We start from the raw sequence: 27,831 nt of genomic DNA, 5'->3' as shown, positions 1-27,831 counted from the left end.
GGGAGAAGAGCTGCTGTGACAAATTGTGGCGATTCAATTTTACTTAAATAAACTATTCAATTAATTTACGAACGACGCGACGATGGCGATTTATTTTAACAACATTAATGAGATATTTTAAAATTACCTCTAGTAATTTAGATTTTTTATTTCATTCTAAGTGCGAGTTAAAACAGTCAGCGATTGACACCATTACCCAAAGCACCAGCAAATAAAAAGTTCTCCCCGGCGGGGAATCGAACCCCGGTCTCCCGCGTGACAGGCGGGGATACTTACCACTATACTACCGAGGATACAATGTTACGTATAAAAGCAATTAACCAATTTCAACAAATAAACAAGATATGTGTAGTTCAAATTACAAACTTTTTACAAGATTTATTTTGTTGCATCTGTCCCGATATTGTCTTCAAATCTTACTGATAAAATGTGACCCAATTTCGGTTACTGATTGAGCTGTAATATTACATACATGTGTAAAAAACGACATAACTTCATCGAGTTTAGGCTCATTTCAATCGTCTTGATTAGTAGTTTTTCTCTTTTTAATAATAATTAAAGTTTTTCTTCAACAAGAAGAACACAGTAAAATATTGCTTTTGAAAAGTTCTTTCCTTTTATTTTTTTCACCGTTATTCAGTGTAATGCAAAATTTTCACTTTACCACTGCCATTAGAGATGATATTAGCGTGGCATTTATTTGTATGTTTATATTTCTTAAAAAAACCATTAACTTAAGCGTACTGTTGTTAAGCTTACTTAGCCTGTACTTTATAAAGAAATTAAATTTGCAATGAGTTCCGACGCATTTTAAACAGCCAAACTTCCCCGGAACATTCCCGGCCAGTCTGCAAAGCTTTAGTTAATCGAAAACTATTTTAAACCAAAACTACATCTTTAATGTAAAGTCAAAAGGAGTTGTAATTTAAATTAGCTTTTATAATAAGCTTTACAAATATTTTCCTATGTTCTATAAGTTTGAAAATAATTTGTCAGAGTAATTAAGACTCGTACTTGTTTAAATATAAAGTTATTACTTATAAATGTTAGTAAGTTATTTATTTATGAGATGTTCTAAAACTTAAATCCGCCTGTACCCTTTTAAGACCTATGGAGAGACAAGAGTACCTATCTCTTTGACGTTAATAAGTAATGCTTTGGCCTTCGCTACACATTCTCTAAATGGAATCAGCGCTTAAACTTTTTTTATAAGATAAGAAGGCAAACGAGCTGTGCGAACACCGAGGTGTGTTCATCGAGGAACACTGTGTTCATCGACGCCCATGACATCTACGAGATCAGAGGAACCATAGACGGATTGGCCGCCTTTGAGATGGTGATACCCTCGCTTCTTGAAGGACCCTAAGTCGTAACTTAAAAAATGTAAATGCCAAGTTGATCATCACAAAATACACGCGAGAAAGAATTTTTAGCATCGTTAACATTTGAATTTTTAGACAGCCAATAACCGAATTTATGTTAGTTTATCAGAAACTAGTTGTCCCGGACTGTTGGGCGTCCGCTTACATTAATATAGAGTTCCCTAATATTTTCCCGGGGTGCGGGACTTGAACTTAAAATTCAAACAACAGGTATGAGGATTATGCTTACCATTTCATGAATTTTTAGTTTGACGTGAACGTTTCGGTCAGGATGGTTACGATGAAAATAAATTCTTAAATATAAAGAAGGTATTTATAAAGCGGATTTTCACAAACAACGTAAATATTTACATATTATATATATTTGTTTATCTTTTTTACAGTAATAGTTACATCCTCGGTAGTATAGTGGTAAGTATCCCCGCCTGTCACGCGGGAGACCGGGGTTCGATTCCCCGCCGGGGAGATTTTTTTTGAATTTGTATACATTCTATAAAATCTCCGTCACATTACCGTCACGTGTATAATTTATCAAGGATATTTGTCATCCTCGGTAGTATAGTGGTGCGTATCCCCGCCTGTCACGCGGGAGACCGGGGTTCGATTCCCCGCCGGGGAGATTTTTTTTGAACTTGTATACATTTTATAAAATCTCCGTCACTTCACTGTCGCCTGTATAATTTACTAAGAATATACATCATCCTCGGTAGTATAGTGGTAAGTATCCCCGCCTGTCACGCGGGAGACCGGGGTTCGATTCCCCGCCGGGGAGTATTTTTTTGAATTTGTATACATTTTATAAAATCTCCGTCACTTCACCGTCGCCTGTATAATTTACTTAGTATATACATCATCCTCGGTAGTATAGTGGTAAGTATCCCCGCCTGTCACGCGGGAGACAGGGGTTCGATTCCCCGCCGGGGAGATTTTTTTTGAATTAGTATACATTTTATAAAATCTCCGTCACTTCACCGTCGCCTGTATAATTTTCTTAGTATATACATCATCCTCGGTAGTATAGTGGTAAGTATCCCCGCCTGTCACGCGGGAGACCGGGGTTCGATTCCCCGCCGGGGAGATTTTTATGCTTCTTTGAATTATATTAGAGTTATGATCATATACTGTAGTTTTGTATTTCATTTGTGAAAATTGTACAAAAGTTAAAACATTAATAAAATCATAAAACAATAAACACTTTAATGAATTGTTAATAAATGTTACCAAAGTACACTTTAGTTGATAATTTTACTAATTGTTTTACGCAACATTCAATGCAATAAGTATTATTGTGTGAGTTTTAACTGCTAACTTTAATTTAACTGTGCAGGATCACCAAATGTATTACGAATTAATGAGGCGAAATTTGTGTTAACGCTTCGCGTTGTTACATTGAACGCATACAAATATTTTTGAATGAAAACATTTTTGTTAGTCACATCTAATGTCAATAAACATACAAGAATTTAAATCACCATAGCCTTCGTAACAATTATTAATAAATCGGTTTTAACTAGATTTTAAATAAAACATGCCTAGCTTTAGTTAACATTGGCTAAGGTAAATTTGAAGAATCATTTCGAACTAATATATCGTCATAAATGCATTTACTTGCTCAGTTCTTTTAATTGTGGTATAGCTAGATATGTCCTAAGGCTTATGCAATAGAATACAACCTGTTAACGATACACCTTAAGCCTCGGCTACATCAAAGCATTATCTTACGTAATTGCCAACTTGTGTCGACGCGGCAATCGGTTTATGTACACATTCCGTCTCCTCTGTCGTATAGATTATATTTCGCATTTCGATATGTAAACCCAATAATCTTTATTTAAGATCGATCCGAATATATAAATGCTCGAAATAGGAAGGAGAACTAAAATGAAAAAGAAATAAATTTACCATTTGAGTGATAGTACGGGTATTTTGTTTGCAATAGATCCTTAAATCGGTTAAATTTTATTTACCTTAGATAAGCAAATAGAGATAGGATATTGGGTTTGATCGTTAGTCTGATTTATATTTACTTCCCAAGTACTATACTTTTACTGTTATAAAATTCTTCTACGCGATTCTGTACGCGTGGGATTATTATAAAAAATAGATAGTAGCCGGTTCTCAGACCTACTCAATATGCGTGAAACATATCATGAAAATCAGTCAATCCGTTTCGGAGGATGGTAGCTTACATTATGAACTGAACACGAGAATTTTAATATAATATAAAATATTTGAATTTAGGCCAACTTAAATTTTATAAATCTTTTTATCTAATCTGGCTATGAATATTAAAAACAGTTTGTGTAAAGTTAATGTTGATGGAGCTTATTAATTTAAATAGTCAATTTTGTACATCCAAACTGGATTTTGAATTTTAATATTATCTCCCGAGATACGCTGAGAAAATTCTTCTGTTATAATCTCCGGAAATGCTTCCTAAGGGAATGGCAAATAATAACCAATTTTCTACTTCCCATTAAATGTATATCTTAAAGTGTTTATGAATATAAATTTGGTACAAAAAATATAAAGAATTTGGTTTATGACATTCTTTGCAGTATGAAAAAAAAACAAAGTGTGTAGGTTTAAAATTTTTTTTAGAAATATAAAGTGGCAAACGAACAAGCAAGCCAAATGAATTCGTCTTTCGTCAAATTAGCGAAGCGACAACTGCCAATAGACATCCGCAATTGCAGATGCGGTGTCTACCAAACTTTGTACAATACTTTAAATTGCGGTACAAAAATTACCTGCACAATAATTTGGTAAGAAATAGTATTCCTTTGTATTTCATTGAACAACGATTATTCAATAGTACTGTATGTAATTGCGCTTCTATGAGTGGAAGTTTAAAACAATCCACTCATAGTGCAGCACAATTTCAGTGTTCGAAGCTTAACATGCCGTTAACTTACTTAAGCTTAAACTACACCGAAGCATTTTCATCTCGTAATTGCCGAATAATGTCGACGGACCGATCGCTTTAATTATCCATTTCGACCAGTTCGTGTGACACTTTGCTATGTATACTTATCAATGGCGTAAATTAGACAAGGGAAATTAAACCACAAGCTATCACTGATATAGTTCAATTTATATTGACAGTTGAAGATGGTTATTGTAAGAAATTTTATAACATATATAAATAAAATATTCCATTTTCATAAAGTATAGGTATTTTTGTAACGATAAATGTTTGCCTATTGCATGAAATGAGACCGCAATCAGTGGGTTTAGTAACATACGTAGTCGTATTCGTATTACATTTTCGGAGATACATATTATTTACTCTACAAAGTCAGGCGTCAAGTGGAATTAATTCAGTGTTTCGTCTAATGTGTGTGCGTTCTGAGATCTAATTCTAGTTCACTTTTCCTTCCCACTCTTTTTTATAAAGGTTAAGTGAATCTTATGGAGCAGGGGACGCATAGGAAGGGGAAATATGCTATTTCTATGCGTCTCCTCCGTCGATTGGAGGCAGGTAAAGCATTAGTAATTGCGAATGACTATGGGCAGCGGTTGCTTCGCCATTTCGTCGAATTCAGGTGGTCATTTGCTCGTTTGCCACCTTATAAAACATAAAAATCAATGTAATAAATACGTTTTTGGATAATAAATACGTAAAAAATTGAGAAAATAATTTGAGAAATAACTATTTTTTTAAAGTTGTCGCAATAAAATTGTTGAGCGTATATTACGGCCGTTAAAAGCACACAAATCTTTTTAAAAAATAATTCAACAAAGCGCTTTCCTTTTCGACAATTAAGGTGAAACTTGAAAGTAATGTGAAATAAGTCAGTGCAAATAACAGATTATCCTTATTAAAGTCGAGCGGCCAGTTATTTTTACAGAGAGCGGTTTCATTTAATAAATTGAAAATAGGACGCTGCGGTGCAAAAGGAGATAATCTTGTAAAAGATTGTACGTACATCTTCAGTTTAGTAAATAGACGGAGAATTTGTTCTACTTTAAGTTTGTTTTATTTGGTGCTCTAAGAAAATAATACATATTTTTAGTTATATTTTATATAATATTACTTAATTACTAAATTCTATGATGATTATGTATCTTATTGGAATTACTTTATAACATAACTAGCTGTGACCCGCGACTCCATCCGCGCTGAATAAAGAAAAAACTTAACTAGTGCCCTCTGTGTTTTTTCAGACTATGTTAGGACAGATGTAGGCATCTGTGCAAAATTTCATCGAGATCCATTGACCCGTTCTGTAGATACCTTCTAATAAACATGCATCCATCCTTCCATCTATACTTTCACATTTATAACATTAGTTAGATTTGTAAAATAGATATTGTGTAATATTTATTAAATAATATTGGTAATCCGCAACCTATACAGAGCCGTGCAATGCGCCAATAATGTAAATGATTAGATTCCGGCAGAGCGGCGTAAATAATCAAATCTCACCTGACGCCTTTCACAATTACCATACCGAGGTAAGTAATCTGTTAAAACGATTCTCGAATTAACTACAAATTATTCCAATTATTCATCTGATCCAAAAATTAATATAATTGATTTGTCTATGTTTTAAGGTGTGAGTTTCCACTATTGAAATATATTGTCGTTCCTTTTACTGTCATAAAAATAGAGCAAAATTAATCAATCATATATTTGCTTTTATTTTTATTGTTTTAAACATATTATTGTTTCTGTAAATTGTGCTCCTAATTATTTGTACTTTATGATTCCAAACTCTAACTTATTTAATATAAATTTTACTAATTAATATGTGTGTTTCAAAAAACAAAATAAAACAGTTTTTTGTTTAGTATTGCCTAAATTATTTGACAACGGATCTATTACTGTAATAAATCTATGGTTGATTCAAAATGCGGTATACGAAATGTAAAATTGATGATGTGACGATATACCGCAAATAAATAGATACGTAAATTAAAACAGATAGGAATTCACAATGTATGTAGTACGGAGACATAAAAGCGTTACAGTTTATTTACAATTAATCACTTCACTTTAACATGCTAGACCAAAACTTTTATAGTTTTATCTTATAATTAAGTCAATATTTAATTTAGTCCTCAAAAGTGGTGTTTGTGATAGGCATGCTACCGACCGTAAAAATTAAACCAAAACATTAAGATTTATAAAAAAACATGCCGTCAACACCACGTGAGTAGAATAAGTCCTGGAAAGTGACTTATTCCCAGATGACTCGTGATTAATGTTATACTATTTATGTAAGTTGGTTGTTGATGTCGGTGTCGATCGAAGATGTGTTACAGCTAATTAACAAGATGCCTGAAGGTTGCATCAATATCATGTTCTAATTATTGCCGACTAATACAATCAAATTACTTATTAATTTGTGATATGCCGCTTTGTTTATGTAGATTTTGATTATGTAATTCAATAATTACAATTAATCGAATGTACATTCATAAATTATTAATATATGTTTCACAGGTAACACGTAGCATGTAACGTTAGCGTAGCATGACCCTAGCGAAAGCGTAGCGTTAGCGGTTTGTGAGCTTTATCATGGTTTCAATGTAATCCTATTGGTATAGACCAGAGCAAACAATATGAACAAACACATGGTTAGTTTGGTTCTAAAATTTCTGCAATAGAAGTCTAAATTGTTGAATGATGATGTATGCGCTCTTACATTTTTAATAACTATGATGGAAGTAAAATAATATTTATTAGTATTTTTCTGTAGTACTACCTATTAAATTATTTATAAAAGCATTTTTATTTGAAAATATCTGTCATAACGAATTCCACACGATATGAGATTGTTTAATTAACAATGACATGTTGGCTACACTGTTGACATAACTCGATAAAATTTTATTGCCGTCCTCTGGAATATGACATCATCAGTTTTAACTAACTGTCTCATTTTAGCTGGCGAGAGTCACAAATTCTGCCCCCGTCGGGCACCGCCGCCGCTGGCAGGTGCGTGCCCATGCAACAAATTAATACATGTTACGACCCTTACATTAATTTCGCTACGAGCCACAACCACGCACACTTATGACATCTAATTAAAAAAGCAACCATGTAACGGCTTAATTAAAACATTTGCTCTGAAAATATTTGAAAAATACAGTTGTTTTAATGAAAAAAAATGATATTTTTCTCATAATTTTACGCTATAGTTATAATGTATAAAGTTATTTTCTCAGCATTAATTTAAAAATGTCTTAACTTTTTTTTAAATTTTTTTGAATTACATTATTTTGTGAAAATTATTTTTATACTGTAAATTGTAGTAGGGATTTCATTGCATTCACTCTAACATTTAGTTATATTTATGTTTGTTTACATTTATAGATAACAAACCTAATTCCCTAACTTCTAAAAATCATACGTAGTATTCACAGTAATTTTCATCTAAAAATAAAACAACAATATTTTTCCATGCTTACTTGATTTGTTTTTTTATCTAAAATAAATTTAGTGTTATTTTTAGAATTTCGGATAGCACTTATTTCAATTTACGTGTTCATTCCGCCGCTAACAGCTTAGAATAACTCATGCGTGCATCTTTCAATATTACATCGTTCATCGCTCTACCGGCTTACACGAAATTGACAGCTATAATAATCTTCAAACTACAGCGAGATCGACTCGTAAAGCGAACGCTTTGTCGACATAAGTTGGCAATTACCGGCGAAGATGTTCATCCCGAGGTACATCGTGCTTGTTAAGTGTGTCTATTATATCTGTTATTTCAACTTGATTATTATATATGAATTTACTTAAGCTTCTAACCAATGGGTTCCATCAAATTCTTATAAGTACTGTAAAAAGATGCACTAATACAAAGTTTCTTCTTTGATTAAAGGCAGGAAACGCATCTGCAATTGCTGATGTCTATGGGTAGCAGTCATCGCTATTTCGACGAATACTCGTTTGCGACATTATTAAAAAAAAAATAGTAATAGTTTCTAACACAGTGAAACTCTATTTATGAACGGCTTTCCAAAATTAATTTAATTTACTTAGTGAATAAATTAATTTAGGTATTTAGTACAGCTTAATACTGTAAATGTACTGGGTTGCAAAAATTGTAATAATCTAAAAGAAAGAAAAAGTAAAGGTAAATAATTAAGTACGAACATCAACCGATGTTCGACATAATTGTAGTAACACTTTGTTATACAAATAGAATTCCAGTGGCCCCGGGCTAACTTGTTTTATCCAGATTTGTGGGTTGGGACCGTAAGCATTCCATCCACAGGATTAATACTAACTTTCTAAATATTTTCCCCGGAGGCGAACTTAAAATTCGAACAACAGGTTCGAGCGTCGATGCCGGCGAGCTTAATCCTTGAATATTTAGTTTGCACAAATTTCCTGTTATTTTAGTGTTTTTAATAATAAACAAAACTCTACAAATTCTATAAAACTTTGTTATCATGTGGTATACGCAACGTGTATCACAATAACCAGAAGTTCTTAATATTTAACTGTCTCATTTTTTATCTGCCACCAAATTATATTAACCCTTAATTCGACGAAATTTTTTGTCGCAATAAAACCTGTTTTTTTTAGTAAAGTCATTCTTACGTAACTTTCTCTAAACTAGTTCAGTAGAATTTTTTTAATTAGTTGTTCGTCACACTGGACACCGTCGAATTAAGGGTTAATAATGCGTTAATTATTATATAATTAATAACAGTTCTTATTAATGGAGACATTAAATTCAAAATCAAACGAATATTTATTTTAACAGTTTTTATATTCAGAAAAATCTCGTAGTAGTCGTTCAGAATACGTAATGATGTGGGCATGCAAATTTCATGCAAAGCACTGGTAGCCGGTGACACATGCAATTTCTCTGTTATGTAATAACCTCATCAGTTTTAACCTGCCGTGTCTCAATTTGGCCTCGGAGAGCCACGAAATCTGTACCCGTCGCCGGCCGGTGGCAAGCCTGGCTTATGTTTCAAATAAATTCATGACACCGATGTTAATGTCCGTGCTAGTGCTTATTCCCTCGGCGATTTACGATGTTCATTTAAAACAATGAACGGCGTCGTTGCTTCCAAATATGAGACATGGTGTTTTGATTAAAACTAAAGCTCTAGTTAATGTCTATGCAGTTTAAAAAGTAAAATACGACGTCAAATATAGATGCACTAATTAATACTACAAATACGAATACTAATAATAAAGCTAATTAGCTATTCAAAGAGGGAACGCTGCCAGTATCTTCGGAACCTTGCTTAAAGGGACTCCTTTTAATAATATATTTTAGTAAATTATTCGTTTTTAATGTTTTATTTAATATCATAGATTTAAGACTTATATTTACTTTGTGAATTTACATATGTAATAATGTAAACATTAAATATTCATATGGACGAAACATGCTACCATTGTAATAATAAAGGTAACTAATACGAGTAATATAAATGCAAATGTTTAGATTGACGAATGAATGGATGTTTCAAGGTATCTCCAGAAAGGCTGAACGGATCTTGATGAAATTTGGCATACATGTAGAACAGACTATGTTATGAAAGAACACATGGGCTAATTATGTTGTTTTTTTAATTCCGCACGGACGGAGTCGCGGGCGATAGCTAGTACATTATATATGCTACCTTGGTAGCAAGATATTCCAGTAGTCAATTTCAAAAGGCGTGGGAGATGAAAATAACTTAATACTGGAATAGTACAGGAGAACAACTTTCATGGTAGCAAATTATAAAATTGAAATTGCTATGTGCTATTTATGAATAGCACTGTGATTAATTACTTGTGGCGACATTACAAAATAAACACAGGTTGCACGTTTTCTATAATTAGTTTTGTGAAGTAATAAAATATGCGAGCAACGAATTGAACCTATGTTTTACGTTATGACATTTGCGGTGAAATTTAATTAATTCCTGTTTATTTTGTATAATTTAATTTTATAACTCTCACCACTATAACATTTTTTAATTAATATCGCAAAAATTAAATTCATAATTTATTTTTAGCTTGATGAACAGAGTTTGACGTTTGACTTTTTCATCAAAAACATTGGAGCAGAACGAAACTTGTGACTGGAAGATAAAGTGGCTTTGTCTTAAAAATAAAAAAAAGAATTAATAAATATCCTACCTGTACATTTATTGGGTTACATTATATAGAAATACGGGAATAGAAAACTAATAGAAATTGGAAGCTTGTTAGCACAACTGCTTCATTAAGTAAATACAAAAACAAAATAGATCCTCAAAAACATTTATCAATCTTGAATTTAAAAAAGTTCTTTAATCAAAGCCGACGGATTTAAATTACATGGATTAATCAGGAATACAGATTTAACATGCCCCGACTATATCTGAATTAGTTTCATTTAACAAATTTGGTAATTATTAAAACGTATGTAGCTACGCCGACCTATTTGATGTTGAATCGTTGATTATAAAACTGTGTAGCATGGATTTTGTGTTAAACATTTCATGTAGATATAAAGGATATTAGTTTACAACATTTGTTATTAATTTACTTTAATTAAGCTCTTCTGCTGTTTGGTAATTTTTTTTAAACAAAATGATACATATTAATTTAAAAGTTGCCAGTTTAATACAACGTTCCGTACTTTACATAACATTAATATTGTACGAGTATTATGTTGTTTATTATACTACTAGCTGTCGTCGCATGGAATTAGAATAAACAATTAGTAGTCTACGTGTTCTTCCAGGTTATATACTAGATCTATGCCAAATTTCAGCGAGATCCATGCAGCCGTTCTGGAGATACCTTCAAACAAACATCCATCCATCTAAACATTCGCATTTATAATAATAGTGAATAAGATATGTGTGAAGTCAACCAACGCGCACTTGGCCAACGTGGTTGAATATGGGCTAATCACCCTTAACTTAGGGTAGGCTCCGAGCCCCTCGGTGGGGACGTATAGTGAGCTGATGATGAAGATGAATACTTTATGTACATTATGTTATACTAAGTTTACATTATTATATGTATACTTACTCTTTGCATTATTAAACAAATACAAGGACCGTGTGTTCATAGTATTTCTATTTGAACATACCTACATACAAATGTCTTGTAATGGATAGATTGATTGAAATAAAGACCACGCGCTCATTTTCAGTGAGTATTCATTATTCATTCGTTTACATCGTACTATAATGATACTGTTACGAATCGGTACACTACAATTTTATTTTCTTCAATTTCTAGTCAACTGTTAACTGTCAACTGTTGTTTACTTAGCTAATAACTAGCTAATGCCAATCACTAATTTATATTATATTTTTGGCAATTCCTGTTAGAATCAAAAACATTTTTTTTAAATATGTTAGTTAAAAAATACTTAAGCGTTAATTTTAGCGCAGTTACTACAAACGAGCAGTTAAAGGCTTTCGCTAAATTAATTAGTAACCACATAAAAGTCGACTCGAATATTTAAATGAACGTATTTTATGATTATCCACTATATTGCGGCAAATCTTACTTAAGCGGATTAGTCGACTATCGCAATTTACCTTAATTCAACTTAGTAAATATTGTTTTTAATTCTAAAGACTAATGTTAGGAGTTTTAAGTTCGTTTAACAAAGATTGCGAGGAAGTTAGTTAATCCAGTTGAACGCTTCAAGCTTTACGAAGCTGCTTGAATAAGTAAAGCTTCTCGCAGCTTGCGTTACGTCGACGAAAACAATTGATATTCTACATTAACAGTATTTTTCCAGCTTTCAAAGAAAGCGTTAATCATTAGTAAATTGTTTTGTGAACATGAAGTTAATATCATATTCATCATCAGCTCCCCACCGAGGGACTCGGAGCCTAGCCTAAGTTAGGGGTGACTAGGCCATAGTCAACCACGCTGGGCATGTGGGTTGGTCATTTCACACATATCTTTGCATTTCTTCTCAGATATGTGCAGGTTGCTTCACGATGTTCTTCTTCACTGTAAGGACGTCAGATAAATGTACATATGCAAATCGTATAAAAATAATATTAGAAAGAAGTAAAGGTAGACATACCGAGGTAGACACGCAACTAGGCTAAACACTTAAGTTAGTGCAAACGTTTGTTTCTTTTTTCTAAAATAATACGAAGATTACGTTAGATATTTTATTATTAAACGTGGATAGAAACTTTCGTAATTGGAAATCAATGATTCATTATTAAAAGTTAAAAAATATATCTTTATTTAAAAAAAAAGTTAAGCGATAAAATGTGTAGCGGCTGCAGGTGTAGCGACACCGGTTGTACATGTTGTAAATTAAATGTTACACGAACGCTTTTCCTGATTGAGGTTTTCCTCATATTTTCTGTAGGGGCAAAAGCGATACGTTGTTAAATTATTTTTGTTGCTTTCGCTTGTATTTATTCACCTCAATTGTTGCGTTTTGTTCGTACTTTTATTTGAACTTGAGCTTTTTTGACACTTAATTTATATATTGTGTTATTATCAAATTACTGGATTGGAGGCTAATAAAATGATTGTCACGAAGTCAAGCTTAGAGTGGCGAGGGCTACGATATACTCCATTACGCTAGGCGACATTTTGCTACGCTGTGCTACATATTGATATGGTGTGCTACGCTATGGTATGCTACGTTGCCTCGTACTGAATACAATTGTTTAATTTTAATTTATTGTTTAATAACAAAAGCTTTTATAGTTCAAATAAAGCAACATGAAACATAGGATATTCATTGATGATCTGTTCACAATCAATTAAGTTATCAGTGTTACGCGAGCGCTCCCTATTTTTAAGTAAAATGCGATGAGCATTACGCAGTAGGAACAATCTTTGCACACCACTGGGCCCAGCTGATAATTAAAGCGATCGCTTCGACGACAGAAGTTTTCAATTAAGCCAATAATAGTTCAATGAAGCTGGCGCTTAAGGTGTATATCCATAAACGCTTTTTGTTTATACTTAACTGATAATATGCAATAAAGGTAGGAAAAAGTAAGGTTATTTACTTCTTTACTTTTTGACCGTGTGAACAGTTCAATTGTGGGTGATGCTATGTATAAAATTTGTATCAAATTCTTCTGTCTTTTAACAATTCTTTCAATTATTAGTGTGTAATCTCTAGTAGACATTTAATTGAATCTATTTAATTGATAATAAATTTCTTAAGTACTATATAAAATTGGGTAATTAGTACAGAATATAAAATTTAAGAAAAGCTCTCAAACGGGCAGTTAACAGACGATTGTAAAATTTTATATCAGAATTTATTTCCTTTAATCTTTCTCTGCTAAAATTGTAATGGCAATGGGATAAAAATCGAGTTTTCACTTGTTTTACGTTTTACGTGTATTTACGATTAGAGATGCTACGGCTTAAAAATTCTTAAGATTAAGAATAGTTCCCTTAGATATACGGAAATGAAGCTGTATCATTAATTTTTAGGGCAAGTGAAAACTAGAATTACTACTTATTAAGTAAAATTTCATTATAGAGAAGAAAGCGATTGTCCTCGTAAGATTACTTTTGTCTATCATGTCAATTAAAGTACATTTTTTAGCAATTTGATGAGAATTTACTTATTTACTTTTAAGTATGTTTACAAAGTCATTCTACGCGTTACTATTTTTCGTAAACAATCATAATAACCCCCTTGTTTATTACATAATTGTAAGTTGTTTATAATCAAAATATAAATTAACCCTTATTCTTTGTTGTGTTTGTATTTGTCATGTTTAAATTAAATCGTTTTATAATTACTTCAAATTTGAGAATAATCTATTTGAAGAGCGAGTTTTTTAGACGATTATAGACAAACGTTCAGTATTCATTATTTGCGTAATTGCAAAAGGAAATATTCTTTTGATTCATTGATAAAAACATGTGTATAATAAATACCTATGCATTTATTAATATTAAATATAATAGTAAACCTTCCATTCATTTATGAACATAACTTTCTTTTTACATACTGTTGCCCGCAACTAGCGCGCAAAATTAAAAAAAAAAAATAAGTAGTATACGTGATCCTCCAGACTATGTTCTACATCTGTGCAAAATTTCTTCAAGATCTGTTTAGCCGTTCTGGAGATACCATCTTACAAAAATCCATCGTCCACACTTTTCTATATATGATATTAATATGTTTGTTTGAGTCCTTACACACTAATTTAATATTTTAAGAAGCGGGACTTATTTGTCCGTTGGTGATAAATCGAAATCTGAGTTCTGTAGAACGCGGATCTCGCTTGAGTTTGTATTTATTTATAGATTTACGCAGTATAAACGTATTTCACGCATTATCATAATATGGCGTACGAAACGTGTGAAGTATTCTTATTAAGGAAAGGCTTAAAGATAAACTGGGATGTAATTTTTGTACGCGCTTGTACAAATAAAGTAAATAATGTTTTGTTTCGGTGAAGTGTGGTCCTTATACATTTCGATAAATTGAATTATTTTATCAAAGTATTTTATTATTGTTTCTTTGTCATCTTAATTTTAGTCTTTTTAATCCCATTAATATTTAGATTGTATTAAAGTTAATCGTCATTGCTGCGTAGGTAAAGGAAAAAAGTTATCACTTGTATTTACTGAAAATATTCTTTGTTCTAAATCTTCTATATTTATAATATTTGGTGGCAAGTAAACAAGGGGAAATCTGAATTTTCCGAAATGACGAAGCGAAGCACATAGACATCCGCAATTTCAGATGCGTTGCCTTTTATATGTTCCAAGATTTACTTTTTTAAAACTAATCTGTTTTTATTTTACGGTTTACGAATTTTTTTTAATTACATTCATCATATCCGATTTCTATATTGTATTCTTTTGCTTACTTAATTTTTGTACCTATTCATACAATTGAGTTGAAATGAATAGATTTAGTTCGAAAGAATTCAGTTTCCAATTGCGTGGAATACAATACTTTGAGATTCATTCTATTTTAGTTGGGAGCAGGTAAATTGTTGTAAGGGCTTTCGCATTCAGAATAAAGTCACGTTTCGTATAAGATGCTTGAAGGTAAAGGTGACTTTCACTCCCGGAGAACGTGAGATGTCCCAAACAATGACGGACGTAGTAGGACATAATACGAATGGAACTCGACTTACATATAGTATATTTGTAAATTTTGTATTGATTAAACGGAATATTTTAATATTTCTTTGTATTACTACAAATATATAAATATAGATAGGTTACTGAATAGATGGTTTTGATATCGAATTACATAAACAATTGAAAGTGCAAACGACAGAACGTCGCAAGAATGCACTGGATACCTTAAACCTGATCCACACCTTCAGATTTAAAACGTAAGGCTTGGAAATTGAAACTAAGAATTTTACAATTAAACATATTTAATCTCACACGTAGCTGAACGATTTTCAACAAACTGAAGGTGTGTAGCAGGCTTTACTAATCAAGGTTAGATTAGATAACCACTTACTATATCCGTAATAGAATCTGTATATCTGATATGAGTTAGTTCCATGCACTATGAGGCTTTTCAGAAAGACCTACAAGTAAATATTCAAAATCTTGGACTCCATTCATTTTAAAATCATCATGATATTAATTAATCTTATCAATATTTTTACTGACTTTTAAGGCATTATTGTTATTAGCTTATTTTGATTTAAATAATGTAAATTTTTGAGTTTATTATTATCTTCCCAAAACTTACCTTCACATAGCTGCATTCGCCACTGGAAGCGCACTTATCTGAGTTCATTGTAATGAGGTTTTTATATTTTACATGGCATTTCTTATTCTTTTAAAATGTGTTGTTTTGGTTATGACTACATCTTTAGATATAAGAAAGTTTCGTTCTCCCACTTAATGAGAATTATGAAAGTATCATAAGCTTCAAGAAATATCCAAAAGTCTTTATATTTCAAATTACTTAGGGTTTCCGAGACCAAAATCTACTGTACAACATATTTTATCTATATAATGACAGGGAGGATATGTTTTATACAGATTTTGGTCTTAAAAACCAACGTGTGAAGTTAGTTGTGGAGTCTTTCTCAGTGTTGTGTTAAAATATTTTCTCTTAATTATAATATGCATTATGTAGTCTCTGTATTCATAAATTAAGTCATTGATTTATTATCTTTGAATTTAATAGTTTTATATTTTTACTACTGTAGTTATTTTATCATTTAGTTACCAAGGAGTAGGGGATAAGGGTTTTAGTAAATAAAACAACTGATTATTGTTTGAACAATGTCCATATTATATTTATTACCACATACACACGGCACGATGTGAACCTTGTCTTAAATCATTGTATTATATTAGGTATATGTACATTGCACAATGTGTATACATACATCGCCATACACGCGCGCCCCGAAAGGCTGTATGATTATATATTTCATAGTATTATGTACGTTATAATAATGTAATATTCCAATAAGTTAGAGTGCAGCGGTGCACGAAAACCGGGCGGCGGGCACGCCTACCGCTTTTTATAAAACGTTTGATATTATCATTATTTTAATAAAGAGATGCCGTAAAAACTAATTTATTCATCATTACGATTTTATCCATATTGTATACAGATTCATGTAACATATCATACACGAAGAAATGACGAAAACAATACGGCGACACCGCGACACGTTTCGCGTTTGCCTAACGTTTACTCCATTTTCTAATATTTTAAATGTACATGACACCAAATTCGAACGTATATAAATCCAAATTTACTTTAATGTAAAATCTTAGGTAATTGATTTTTATTGCTATAGAAAATCAGTCAGCACGCGAAGCACGTAATCGAGAAGTAACCGCAAGAGGGAAAGCAAGCGGGCGGCGTTGCGCGGGGCGGGCGGGCTGCCGGGTGCGCGGGGCAGGCGGGATGCCGGCTATGTGGGCGGGCGGACTGCCCGGCGGGAGCGGGCGAACGGCGCCGTGACGTCACGCAGCGGCGCCGCCGCCTCGGCCCGCGGAATCTCTAGCGCCATTCTCACAAACTCGCTCTGATGCTGCAGTGATAACGACCGATCGGCGGAAGTCGGTTCGTGTGGAGCCAATGCGCGTCCGGTTCTACGCGAATAAGTATACCTTTGGTCCTTGAAACGTTAGTTGGCCATCGCCGAGTATGCAAAGCTACTTGATCTAAGGCCGCCATTGCGACTCTACGAACTTTACCAGTCTGTCACTTTATTAGATTAAAATTAATTATTATCTTTAATAACGATATAAAGTCGATCGAGTGTAAATTAATGTAGAACGTCATATACAAAATATAATAAATTATCTTTTTTTCACTTTACTTTAATTGGATATAATACCATACATTGCAATGTTAGGATTATTAGACGAATTTTTAAAATAAATTTGAGATCTCGCTTACTTTTACGTAGTCTTTATTTGGATATAGAACACATTTCTAATAGATGATTGAAATTATTTAACTATTGCGTATACGAACAAGCGCTCGCTCGCGCTTAACACGCTTCTACGATCTAACTCTGACACACGGGCCTAAAGAAAATAATTATACAAAAGTATATTATAAATTAAATTAATGGAACTTATAACGCCTTTTAGAGAGTATTGTGTAGAAAATTAATGATAAATATTTACCATAAAATAAATGAACGATTTGAAAAACAATATTGAAATATAATGAAACTTTCTAAGACTAATTTAGTTAGTCTTTGGTTGAATTTATTTACGTAACTGATAATTATTTCTGAAACTAAATGAACTTAATTAAAGCGACCCATGCGTTGGAGCCCTAGGAGTGACAATAACGAAACAACTCATAAATCATATAAACAAATCATAACAACAACAATGAAACTAATATTTCCGTCAAGCTAATCCTGATTGCAGCTCGAATGAGTCTAATAATATCGAATAGATGGTATCGACTAATACGTCTTTTTACACATGCGGCTAACTATTATGTACAATAGTAATAGTTATTGTTTCGTCTCGGTGCAGTCGCGGCGAACCGATGGCTTCTCACGAACGCGGCGAAACGAACGTCTCTCACTATATAATGTATGTATGTTTGTATGTATGTATGTTTGTACTCGTACTCGCACGGGATAAGCGGCCGTGAACGCTTCTCCTAGTTTAAAAGGTCTGTAAGAAAATATAATTATAGTGAGGAGGTGAGAGTGGATGAGAAAGCCGACGGCGGTGCGGTGCGCCCGCGCCGTTCCGCCGCCGGCCTGGGCCTAACAATTATAACATTTCATCGTAATAATTAAATATTCTAAGAAAAAATGTCTTAAATACCTATAACACCGTAAATATAAAACAAATAATTACGTTACTTTGTTAGGTATGATATCAATTTTCCGTCCGTCTTATGAAAGACTCACACCTTACGATTTTATTATCAATTTCCTAGCTAACGTTAACAACATAATCGCGGACGCGTCTCCTGCGGTGGTGCGGCGGGGTGCGGCGGGGTGCGGGCCGTCGCCGTCAGCCGTCGTAGACGCCGTCGTGTCTCCGTAACGTTTGAATGCGAGAGTGCTCTGGTTACGTAGCTGCAGTAGTACAGTGGCAGGACACGACATGGCAACAACGCTGGTACGGCTCGAGCCGCACACGTGACGTCATTTAGCGAACAATATCTCGACACGAAAGTAAACAAAAAGAACGCGAAGCGAGCGCGCCGCCTTGAGACTGGCGCGCTCCGTCTAACTCTTCATTATTCAATTAACTACATACTCATAAGTAATAAATTACCATTAAAAAGAATATTGATTTATTTCGTATCATTTTCAATATTTTTTTTTTGTAACAGGAAACATTTATATTTATAACGTATTTATATAATAATAGCATTTAAAAGATTGTTCATTATTATTACCTACATTTTAATACCTAGTTTTATAATATTAATGTTTAATTGATGTAGGTAATGAGTAATAATAGTAAATAACGAACGATTGCAACCGAGTGCACGTGTGTAGCGAGCGGGTCGGGGCCGCAGACTAGACGGAGTGGTCGACAGCGCGACTGCTCGACTGCTCGACTGCTCGATAGCTCGATAGCTCGACAGCTAGAGATCGTCTCCAGTACCTAAAGAGTATGATTAATGAATTGACTTTATTAATTTAATCTATTACTTCAAACCTGCGCTTTTGGCTGTTTCTCTTAATATCCCTGTGTTCGTTTTATTGAAATGTTATGTCTCCTGGTAACTTTACCTTTTTCTGAGTATGAAAATTTTACGGTTTACGATAATTATTATTTTGATTAATAAAATTTAGATATATACGACTAAGTAAGGTGTAACTCCGCGATTCTAAGGGAGCCGCGCAATTTCTCAACAGTGGTCTTACATTAAGGTAAATACAATCGTAAGAAACAATGAAATATTAATTACGTAATGCACAAAATTGTTATTCATTATAATTACAATACCTACTTCAAAGGTACAAGATAGAAACGAATTATCTTAACGCGATGAGAGATAATCTGAAATGTTCCGACTTAGCTTTCCAAACATTCTTATGAATCGTAAATATATATGATCATGTTATCCTTAGGATAAAAATTTATACCATAATACATATTAATAGAAGGTATGTATACGCGTTACTATTATAGACTTAATACGAAAGAAATTGAAAAATGTTTTACTACTGAAACAGAACTGTCATTTGAAGAAGTGATTTTATACAATTCGAATTAGGCGAAAAATAATGATATCGATTATTTAAAATATGCTCAATATGCAGTAGTATAGTAATTATGTTAATTAATATTTGACATTAATATTAAAATAGATAGAATAAAATATGTGGTGGTGGACGAGCGAAAAGAAACGCGGCGGACGCAGCGGTCGCGAGCGGCGTTATTGTCTCCGGTTCAGCAAACTCGTCGCTGTGGCGTTGGGGTCGCGTCGCACTACAGCCGCGTCGCAGCCGAACTGCAGCTGCGTTACAGCCACGCCATCAGCGCGTCGCCGTCACGTCGCCATCGCAGGTCGCGTCCGCACCGGCATCATTACCTACTTAAACCGCTACCGACAAACTCAACTCTGTACACGCGGAACATGAGGGAGGGACAAAAGCTTATTGCCAATAACATTGAACCTCTTATTAATTCTGAACATTTCAAAGTGTCGTACAAGCGTCCTAGTAAAAATCTTAATACAAAATCGGTGCAGAGCATATTTGTCTCACACCAAAAACTGTCTAACTAACGAAAGTAAGTCCCGCACGTTGACATTGGACGTGCGAGATACACCTTACACTGTATTTAATGACTATGAATAATAAAATCTTTATTAAGATATAATACCTCCTTGCAGTAAACTTCACTAGATGCTTTTATTTAATTATGAAATGTATTTTTTTTGTAGTTTATTATTATTCTGACAACACATCTACAGTACAGTCGAAGCGAGAAAAATTTGAAAAAATACCTGTTTAATTAATAGACTATCTTTCGTTTACACGACAAAAAGTAGATTATCGTTATTTACAATAGAGTCGGTATTTTTGGATTAAAGGAATGGTGTCGGGGAATGGGAGAGTGGGGTCAAAGAGGACAAGGGTACAGTGTGAGGTTGAGATGCCGCGGTCGACGGTTCGGTCCGCGCGGTGGCAGGACGGATTAGACGACCGTCGCCGATGCGGCGTGCGACCGCGCGAACTGCGTGTGGACTGCGCGAATGGCGCTGCCACTGCACGGCGGTATAGCGGCAGCTGCGTGGCGACTGCGCGGCGACTGTAGCTGGCCGCTGGATGAGGTGCGGTCTGGACTGAGGACTGTTGCCGCAAACGCATCGTAGCGATTGCCTAGATTCAGATTTGCGGCACAAAAACTGCGGTATGTTGCGACTATTGCCGGCGTCAACGCTCGCTACGCGTCGCCGTGCCGCTCGCCACCTACAGTGTAAACACAAACGGTTAAAATAAAATAATGAACTGTCCCGAACTTAAATTGATGCGATTAGTGTATTCAAAACCTTAATACTCTGAGTTGACATTGATGCAGAAGTAATTCTTTTTTCATTAATTTATGTTTGTTACATTACATATCTATAATAACCATGATAACCATAATCATAAAAACTTGCAAAGTTGAAATCACAGCGTTGCATGATTTAACAGCGATTTACACGGCTGTTAAAATTTCAAACCATTAACTTTGCTTATCTGTGAGTCCCTATCGTATTAAAAATATAATTACTTAGCAGTTTTTAATATCCTTTATTATGAAATTACCGCAGTGCTGAATTTGCAAGGGGATAAATTATTATGCCTAAAATAATATTTTGCCATGTTAAAAAAGTTTCGTAAAAGTACTTACGTTATATATTTGTGCTAAACATTTTCAATGATAACCATTGGTAAATGCCGCAGGAATCAGGGGCCCCTGGAAAACGAATATTAAGAATAAATTAACAACAATTGGTATTTCGTTTCCTCTTTTTACGTCGTAAGCAAAAGTGGATTATTCCCTCTTTAATATCCACCCTCTTTGCATCGGCTGTCTAGACGTACGCGGGGTTTCCATTATTTCGTTGTGACTACCTATCCTTCGCATTCGGATGAAATGTTTCGTTTCGTCGTTTAAAATGTACAAAACAGTTTGAATTTCTTTCTATAGATAGATCTTTTTGAATTAAAATTAACTTTTATGAACTGATAAGTTATTTAGCAACCTTATATTTAAAAAGCAAATCTTAGATACGTTTAAATAAAATATATTTTTAATTAAGAAAAAGATTTATCGCGTCTAAAGATTAAACTGTGTATTAAACATGAAGTGTATAGGTCAGTAATTGAACGGCGGCATAAAGCGTTCAGTAGAACATTAACCTCTCTCGGGGCAGATTTAAAGGTAGTAAGTTTGGTGTTCGCAGTCGATAGAGCGGTAGCGAGCTCCGTGGCCAACAAAATAAAAACAACGAGTGGATGAGTTAGAGCTGCGAGCGACCGCTCGCCAACGGTAATTACACCGCTTGTTCTCAGTGATTTACGATTATTGCCCAGGGGCATTCCCGTTACCTAATAAGACCATTTTATACCAGAGTTCCACAGGCCCGGACCTCAACGGCTAGATTATTCATCCGCGCATCAGCTGCGTGTTTGTTTTGGAAAACCATTACCATCGGTACTCGATATGACACACAAGTCGCATGGAAGTTAGCAGTTTGCTTTTGCCATTTTATAAAGAAAATGAACATTCTTTTGCTCGAAATTTAAACATCGCTGCCGTCCGTACTTATAGGAGACAATTTATCATGGCGAAGGAATCGGAAAAAATGAACATTCTTAGTGAAATGGTTTGAAAAATATCTTTAAGTTGCGAAGACAGGGAGAGCTAAGATTCGCCAGCGATGCAATGGTTGTGGGGGCGAGCGTCGACAAACAATGAAGACTGATGGCATCTTTGGTCGGCTGTTATGGAGCGCGGTCGCAGCTTTAAAAAGCCATTACTCGCGGCTGCAGTGCAGATTGCCGGCTCCTTCGCCCATCGCACTCATATTTCGGAATTTACTTTATAATCGTGTCTCGCGCCTCACTCGCTCACTAACTTATGGTGATTATGCTTTAAGAGCGTCAAGGAGGATCGGTTTCATAATGAGATTGGAACGTTTCGCTAAAATTTTAGAGTGTCGTCGGCTGCTAATTGCATCTGCGGTGCCCGCCTGCCCTCCGCGCTACACTCTCAGACATTTCACATTACAAGAACCCTATTCGAATTTAAACCTTGATTTTTTTGACTCAATTTTGAAAATATATAATATATTTTTTACTGATTTAAGTCTAAAAGTTATAATAGTAACTACTAGTAAAGTTAATAATACCAATTATTACAAACTTGTATTTAATTAGTATTTGCATTTTAAATATTTACATTTATACTTCATTATTTTATTGTTTATTATGTTTTCAATTATTCATGTAATCGAACGAGGTCGAACCTCACAACCTATAATTATTAGTGAGTTCTTGTAGCCTCGATGGTAAAGCAATTACTATATGTACTCTAACGATATTCTTTTGATTTCATAATATGTTATTCAAAGTGGCAACTATTATTAAATATTATTCGAAATAAACCAACTTTTAAATGTTTATTGTAGCAATAATGAATTAGAATATCTCGTCTCGCAAATCACAAGTCGAAGAAAAACAAAACAAACATTAATTTGAATTTCGTGTCAGTTGAAACTTTGAGAAAAGGACAATTTTGTGAATTGCCTTCATTTGCGTTTCACTGAAATGGACATTTTTGAAGATGACGTTGTAAATGAAAAAAGTTACAATCGAAAGTTAATAAACTTCATTCCATTCATCACGAAATAAATTAACTTCAAACTTTACTTATTTATTGCTAGATTCTTCTCGACTGATGCATTTGTGCTTATATCTACAGCTTAATTAAGCTGCCATTCTGAGAGTTGAACGGCTACTTAGTGCGACTCTAAAAGACTGTTTAAGTAGCATAATCCAATTAAATAATATAGGATAATTATTCTCTCTAAACAACGATTGAAAACGAGTTTAAAGACATTCCAGTATTAGTAGTATTCATCTGATTGTATTTGTATATGTGTGTAGTATGGACAACTCACTGGGGTGTAGTTGAGGGGCGCGCGGCTGACGGCGATGGCGGGAAAGCCGGAGGGTTGCGGGCTAGCGGCCTGCACGTAGCCCACGCTGTCGGCAGCAGAGCCGTACACGTCGAGGGCAGGTCCCGGCGAGCTGGCGGCTGGGAATCCGGCGCGCCCACCGGCTGCGTGCGGCGATGCTGGCGGACCGAACCCGGCGGCGGCAGCTTGATAGTTGTTCATCACTGCAGACATAACACAACACGTTATTACCACATTCATATAATACAGCGAAATAAGTTGTCGGGGTATTTGCTGTTCTGAAAGTAACCGTAGATATCCACCGGGAAAATGTACAGTAACGTCATCCTTCTTATTCTTTTAAAAGCGAGAGATAACAATGTGTTCGTAGAGCTGTTTCGCTAGTGTGTGAACTTAGGGTAGCCAAATATAATCTTTTTAATTTATTTTACCGTTTGCAATTGATGGCAAAATATAAGTGTGCGGTGATTTGTTGACTTTACAGCGATATTTTGTTTTATAATGTGTTGTATTATTTTTCGCAAGTTTAGTATTTTTTGTATTTTTTTTATTTACTTTGAATCGTTTACAAAGATTAAGTAAATGCGCACTTAGATCAAATTTGAGCAAACTTCCACCAACAATCCACTGTGTTACGAATAAATATAGAAGTTATTACTTATATGCGTTATAAAAAAAGTCATGATAGTATATTATGACGTCCGGTACTTTTTCTTAATTTATTATGAAGACGAGTGTTAAATGTAACCAAATTGAATTGATGAACAGTAGCTATGTAAAGTTAGTAAACATATGTTAGAAACGATGAAATACCCAATGAAGAATCGATAACTCTGAGTTTTATCAACACACAAACATACCATAGACAGTGTGTATGATATGAGATAAAAGCCGGCTACACACCTTTAGTTTTAACATTGTCAAAACCGAAGGTGTGTAGACGGCTTTATGGAATGATGTGTGTCAGGCGCGGCCTCACCTGAGAGAGCCTGAGCGAGCAGCGGTGTATTGTTGTTGGGCGTGAGTTGTCCGTTGGTCAGGTCAACTGCAAACATACACACGATTCGCATTCTCTCCTCGGACGCGAGTCGTACGCGGTCCGTTAGTGACAGCCTACTAACATCCATGACTGAACCATCATTAGCGGTACGTATCGAGATAAACGACGGTCTAACTCACACGTTTTTGACATTAACGTGTTAACGAATTATTTTTAAATCACAAGTGAAATCTTCAATGTACATTTAATGTATAATTTTGCTAGGCTTATTTCAAACGAAGCCCCGTAATCTTTATCTAACAGTCTGGGTAACTTGTCTATAATTTATTTCCCATATGATAAAGTTCGCGTATTTACATGAATAATTTTAACGAAATGTATTAAGGCCTAAGGGACTGAGATTATGTCAGTGGAAAGAGAAAGTAAGTCACGTATGTCACTTGCATTGAAATGAAAAACAGAGCTCGAAGTTTCGTGGGTATAAATCACGGAGGACGAAAAAACTTTTTACAAAATATCCAGTAAATTATCCGACGTGAGTTCTCGCCGGCGCGCGGTGGTCTGCTTATTGAATAGGCGGCATTAGCATACGGCGCACGTCGTCGCCGCGCTCGCGCCTGCCCAGCTAACGCCCCGCTGTCGCCTTTGCCACGGCGACGTACTGATTTCTGTATACTAATTCTGTTCGCATCCGTTGAATGTGCAATGATGAAAAAACAACGTAGTCAAAAATTGCGATGCAAGACTCAATCGAAGTTCACGAATCAAAGATTTATTTTAATAAGCACAATAGAATGTTTCGCTATTTGAAGTTGTGATCGATAAATTGCATTGAACCAACGATATATCAGCTAGGGATGATTTTTTTTTCTTTATCTTTGATAATAATGTAATAAGAGGACTTACTCTGATATATTGACAAGTATTAGTAGTAAGTAAAACAATATAGTAAACAATATCGAGCGTAGAAAATTGTTAGTAATTAAAAATAAGTGGGTGCCGTCTAAGTTTGATGTAATCGTTTTGAAATGTAGAATCTTGAGGATCTTACGTTAAATGATCTTAAATCAAACGAAAATCAAATTAAAGGGGAAAAGATTAATACAAGTAGCATTTTGCTCGCTCATAGTAGCACCATTAGCCCTATTGGCTTGTACGGCAAATTTTATTTTTGTCAGATGCGCGCGGGCTATGATTTAGTGTGAAAAATGAAGGCCCGTGGCCGCGCCAGGTGATTACCGGCCCGAGAGTGACTTTGCGAAAAAAGTACAAAATAAGTAATGGAGGATGAATGATAGATGGCATGGCGGGCGGGCAGCCGGCTTGCCCGCGCCCTCTCGGCCGCCTCCAAAATGCTGACACACTTTAATAACATTACGTCGCGACGTGAGAGGCTAGCCGAGGCTCGTCCGTAATAAATAAGAATTTGAGTAGCGGCGCAGACACGTCTACCAATCGTTAAAGCTCTCATCGGGCGTGCTTCATTTCTTTCCGATTGTTATCTACAACTACTATTATATTTATACAACCTTATTGACAACTCCAATTATATTTTATAATGCAAGTAATATAATGTTATGAAACTCGTAGCAATAACTACAATAATGACGGAAATTAAGACGGATGTTTAGTTTTGGTAGATAGGTGTCATTGAGTGAAGACGTAAATGCATGATATGTGTAAAAAAAGTCTGACAGAACTAATGAAGTAAATAATCCAATACCATGACTGTTTTACTATTAACATAAATGCGGTTCAATAATTTAATTAGATGTGAACAAATAACCTTAACCTTCCATGTAATATCACGTAAAGCAAAGCAAACGTGTCGGTGTAAATGTTCGGATGTTATAGCGCAATAACGGCTTCAATTTCAGTTCACAGTCGAGAGCACAGCGAACAAAGTCACGAGCAGACGTGGAGCTAAACTCGCGCTCGAGGCGTGTGCCTGACCTCAAATAATTTACGACTTAAACAATTCACTTAACAGACAAACAGCGCGAGTAGCAAGTTCGCAGTTCTCGTATCTCCATCGGTCATATCTGTTTCGGACGCTAACTTCTCTCTCAACGAAAATTTAGTTGGTTTTGTCGATTAACATAATGTTTCAAACGTAGTAACATATAAGTTTAATCAAAGACCGCCCTTATTTTAAAAAAGCTGACCAGTTATCATTTACAAAGACTAGTGATATATAGAAAAAAATAAAGATGTTAAATACGAAATCCGATTGGAGATACATGTATAAAACATATCAGGTATCCAATTTTATCAGCTTGTTTATTACGGACTACGACCTTTTTATAGGGGCGAATGTAATTTGCACCCAAAGATGGTCCGCCTCACCTCGATAGGGAAGCACATATTCATCTATAAATTCAGCCGCCGTCTTGAGAGAGCTATTCGAACTTTCATAATTGCGAAGTTCGAAGAAACTTAATAATTCTTCTTCAGAAAGTATAGGATGACAGCCGTGCAAAATATTCATAAAGCGTAGTGGCGCCCTAAGACCCAACCTCGAATAGCTGTCAAATATTACAAAACATTTTCAACTCTTATCTATCACATATTTTTTAATTTATTGTGCATTTCAAATAAAACTTTGTTAATTAAAAAATACATGAATATATAAATGGGTAGTGTACTTAATTACTACATGAAACAAACAGCATCAAATTGAATAAACTGACAGAAATATAATAAGGATATAGCTGGCAGCTACCTCGGTCAAAGAATTAGTTTAGCTGTCCAGAGGGAGAACGCTGCCAGTATCTTCGGGACCTTGCCTAAAGGGACTCCTTTTAAAAAGATATTTTAGTGAATTATTCGTTTTTTTTATTTTATTTTATATCATAGATTTAAGACTATATGTAAGTATAGAAATAAGGACGTATAATAAATTCAATTTTAG

General features: G+C 34.5%; 1 protein-coding gene and 6 non-coding genes across 9 annotated transcripts in view; 5 read left to right on the top strand and 2 right to left on the bottom strand.

Annotated features, from left to right (window-relative positions):
• Window positions 1–221: 221 nt before the first annotated feature.
• On the bottom strand, window positions 222–293 carry TRNAD-GUC (transfer RNA aspartic acid (anticodon GUC)). Its single transcript has one exon. It is a non-coding gene; the product is annotated as a tRNA-Asp (tRNA).
• Window positions 294–1,776: 1,483 nt separating this feature from the next.
• TRNAD-GUC (transfer RNA aspartic acid (anticodon GUC)) lies at window positions 1,777–1,848 on the top strand. The gene has a single exon. It is a non-coding gene; the product is annotated as a tRNA-Asp (tRNA).
• Window positions 1,849–1,929: 81 nt separating this feature from the next.
• TRNAD-GUC (transfer RNA aspartic acid (anticodon GUC)) lies at window positions 1,930–2,001 on the top strand. Its single transcript has one exon. It is a non-coding gene; the product is annotated as a tRNA-Asp (tRNA).
• An 81-nt stretch (window positions 2,002–2,082) lies between these two features.
• Window positions 2,083–2,154, top strand: TRNAD-GUC (transfer RNA aspartic acid (anticodon GUC)). The gene has a single exon. It is a non-coding gene; the product is annotated as a tRNA-Asp (tRNA).
• Window positions 2,155–2,235: 81 nt separating this feature from the next.
• On the top strand, window positions 2,236–2,307 carry TRNAD-GUC (transfer RNA aspartic acid (anticodon GUC)). Its single transcript has one exon. It is a non-coding gene; the product is annotated as a tRNA-Asp (tRNA).
• Window positions 2,308–2,388: 81 nt separating this feature from the next.
• On the top strand, window positions 2,389–2,460 carry TRNAD-GUC (transfer RNA aspartic acid (anticodon GUC)). The gene has a single exon. It is a non-coding gene; the product is annotated as a tRNA-Asp (tRNA).
• A 16,713-nt stretch (window positions 2,461–19,173) lies between these two features.
• The window catches only part of Rbp6 (RNA-binding protein 6), a 387,157-nt gene continuing 378,499 nt past the window's right edge, over window positions 19,174–27,831 (bottom strand). For 2 of the 3 annotated variants that reach the window (XM_013326661.1, XM_013326663.1), the window contains 4 exons: window positions 24,900–24,965; window positions 23,903–24,123; window positions 21,628–21,693; window positions 19,174–21,203 (listed from right to left, as the gene is read on the bottom strand). In XM_013326661.1, coding sequence (XP_013182115.1) covers window positions 21,652–21,693; window positions 23,903–24,123; window positions 24,900–24,965 — 329 coding nt within the window. In that variant the 3' untranslated portion in view covers window positions 19,174–21,203; window positions 21,628–21,651. The remainder of the gene's footprint in view (window positions 21,204–21,627; window positions 21,694–23,902; window positions 24,124–24,899; window positions 24,966–27,831) is intronic. The other variant, XM_013326662.1, reaches the window with a different exon arrangement.

This window comes from Papilio xuthus, unplaced genomic scaffold, assembly GCF_000836235.2.
Source record: "Papilio xuthus unplaced genomic scaffold, Pxut_1.1 DF828780.1, whole genome shotgun sequence".
Lineage (NCBI taxonomy): Eukaryota > Metazoa > Arthropoda > Insecta > Lepidoptera > Papilionidae > Papilio > Papilio xuthus.
The sequence above is the reverse complement of the archived record's forward strand: the minus strand, read 5'-3'. Positions and strand labels throughout refer to the sequence as shown.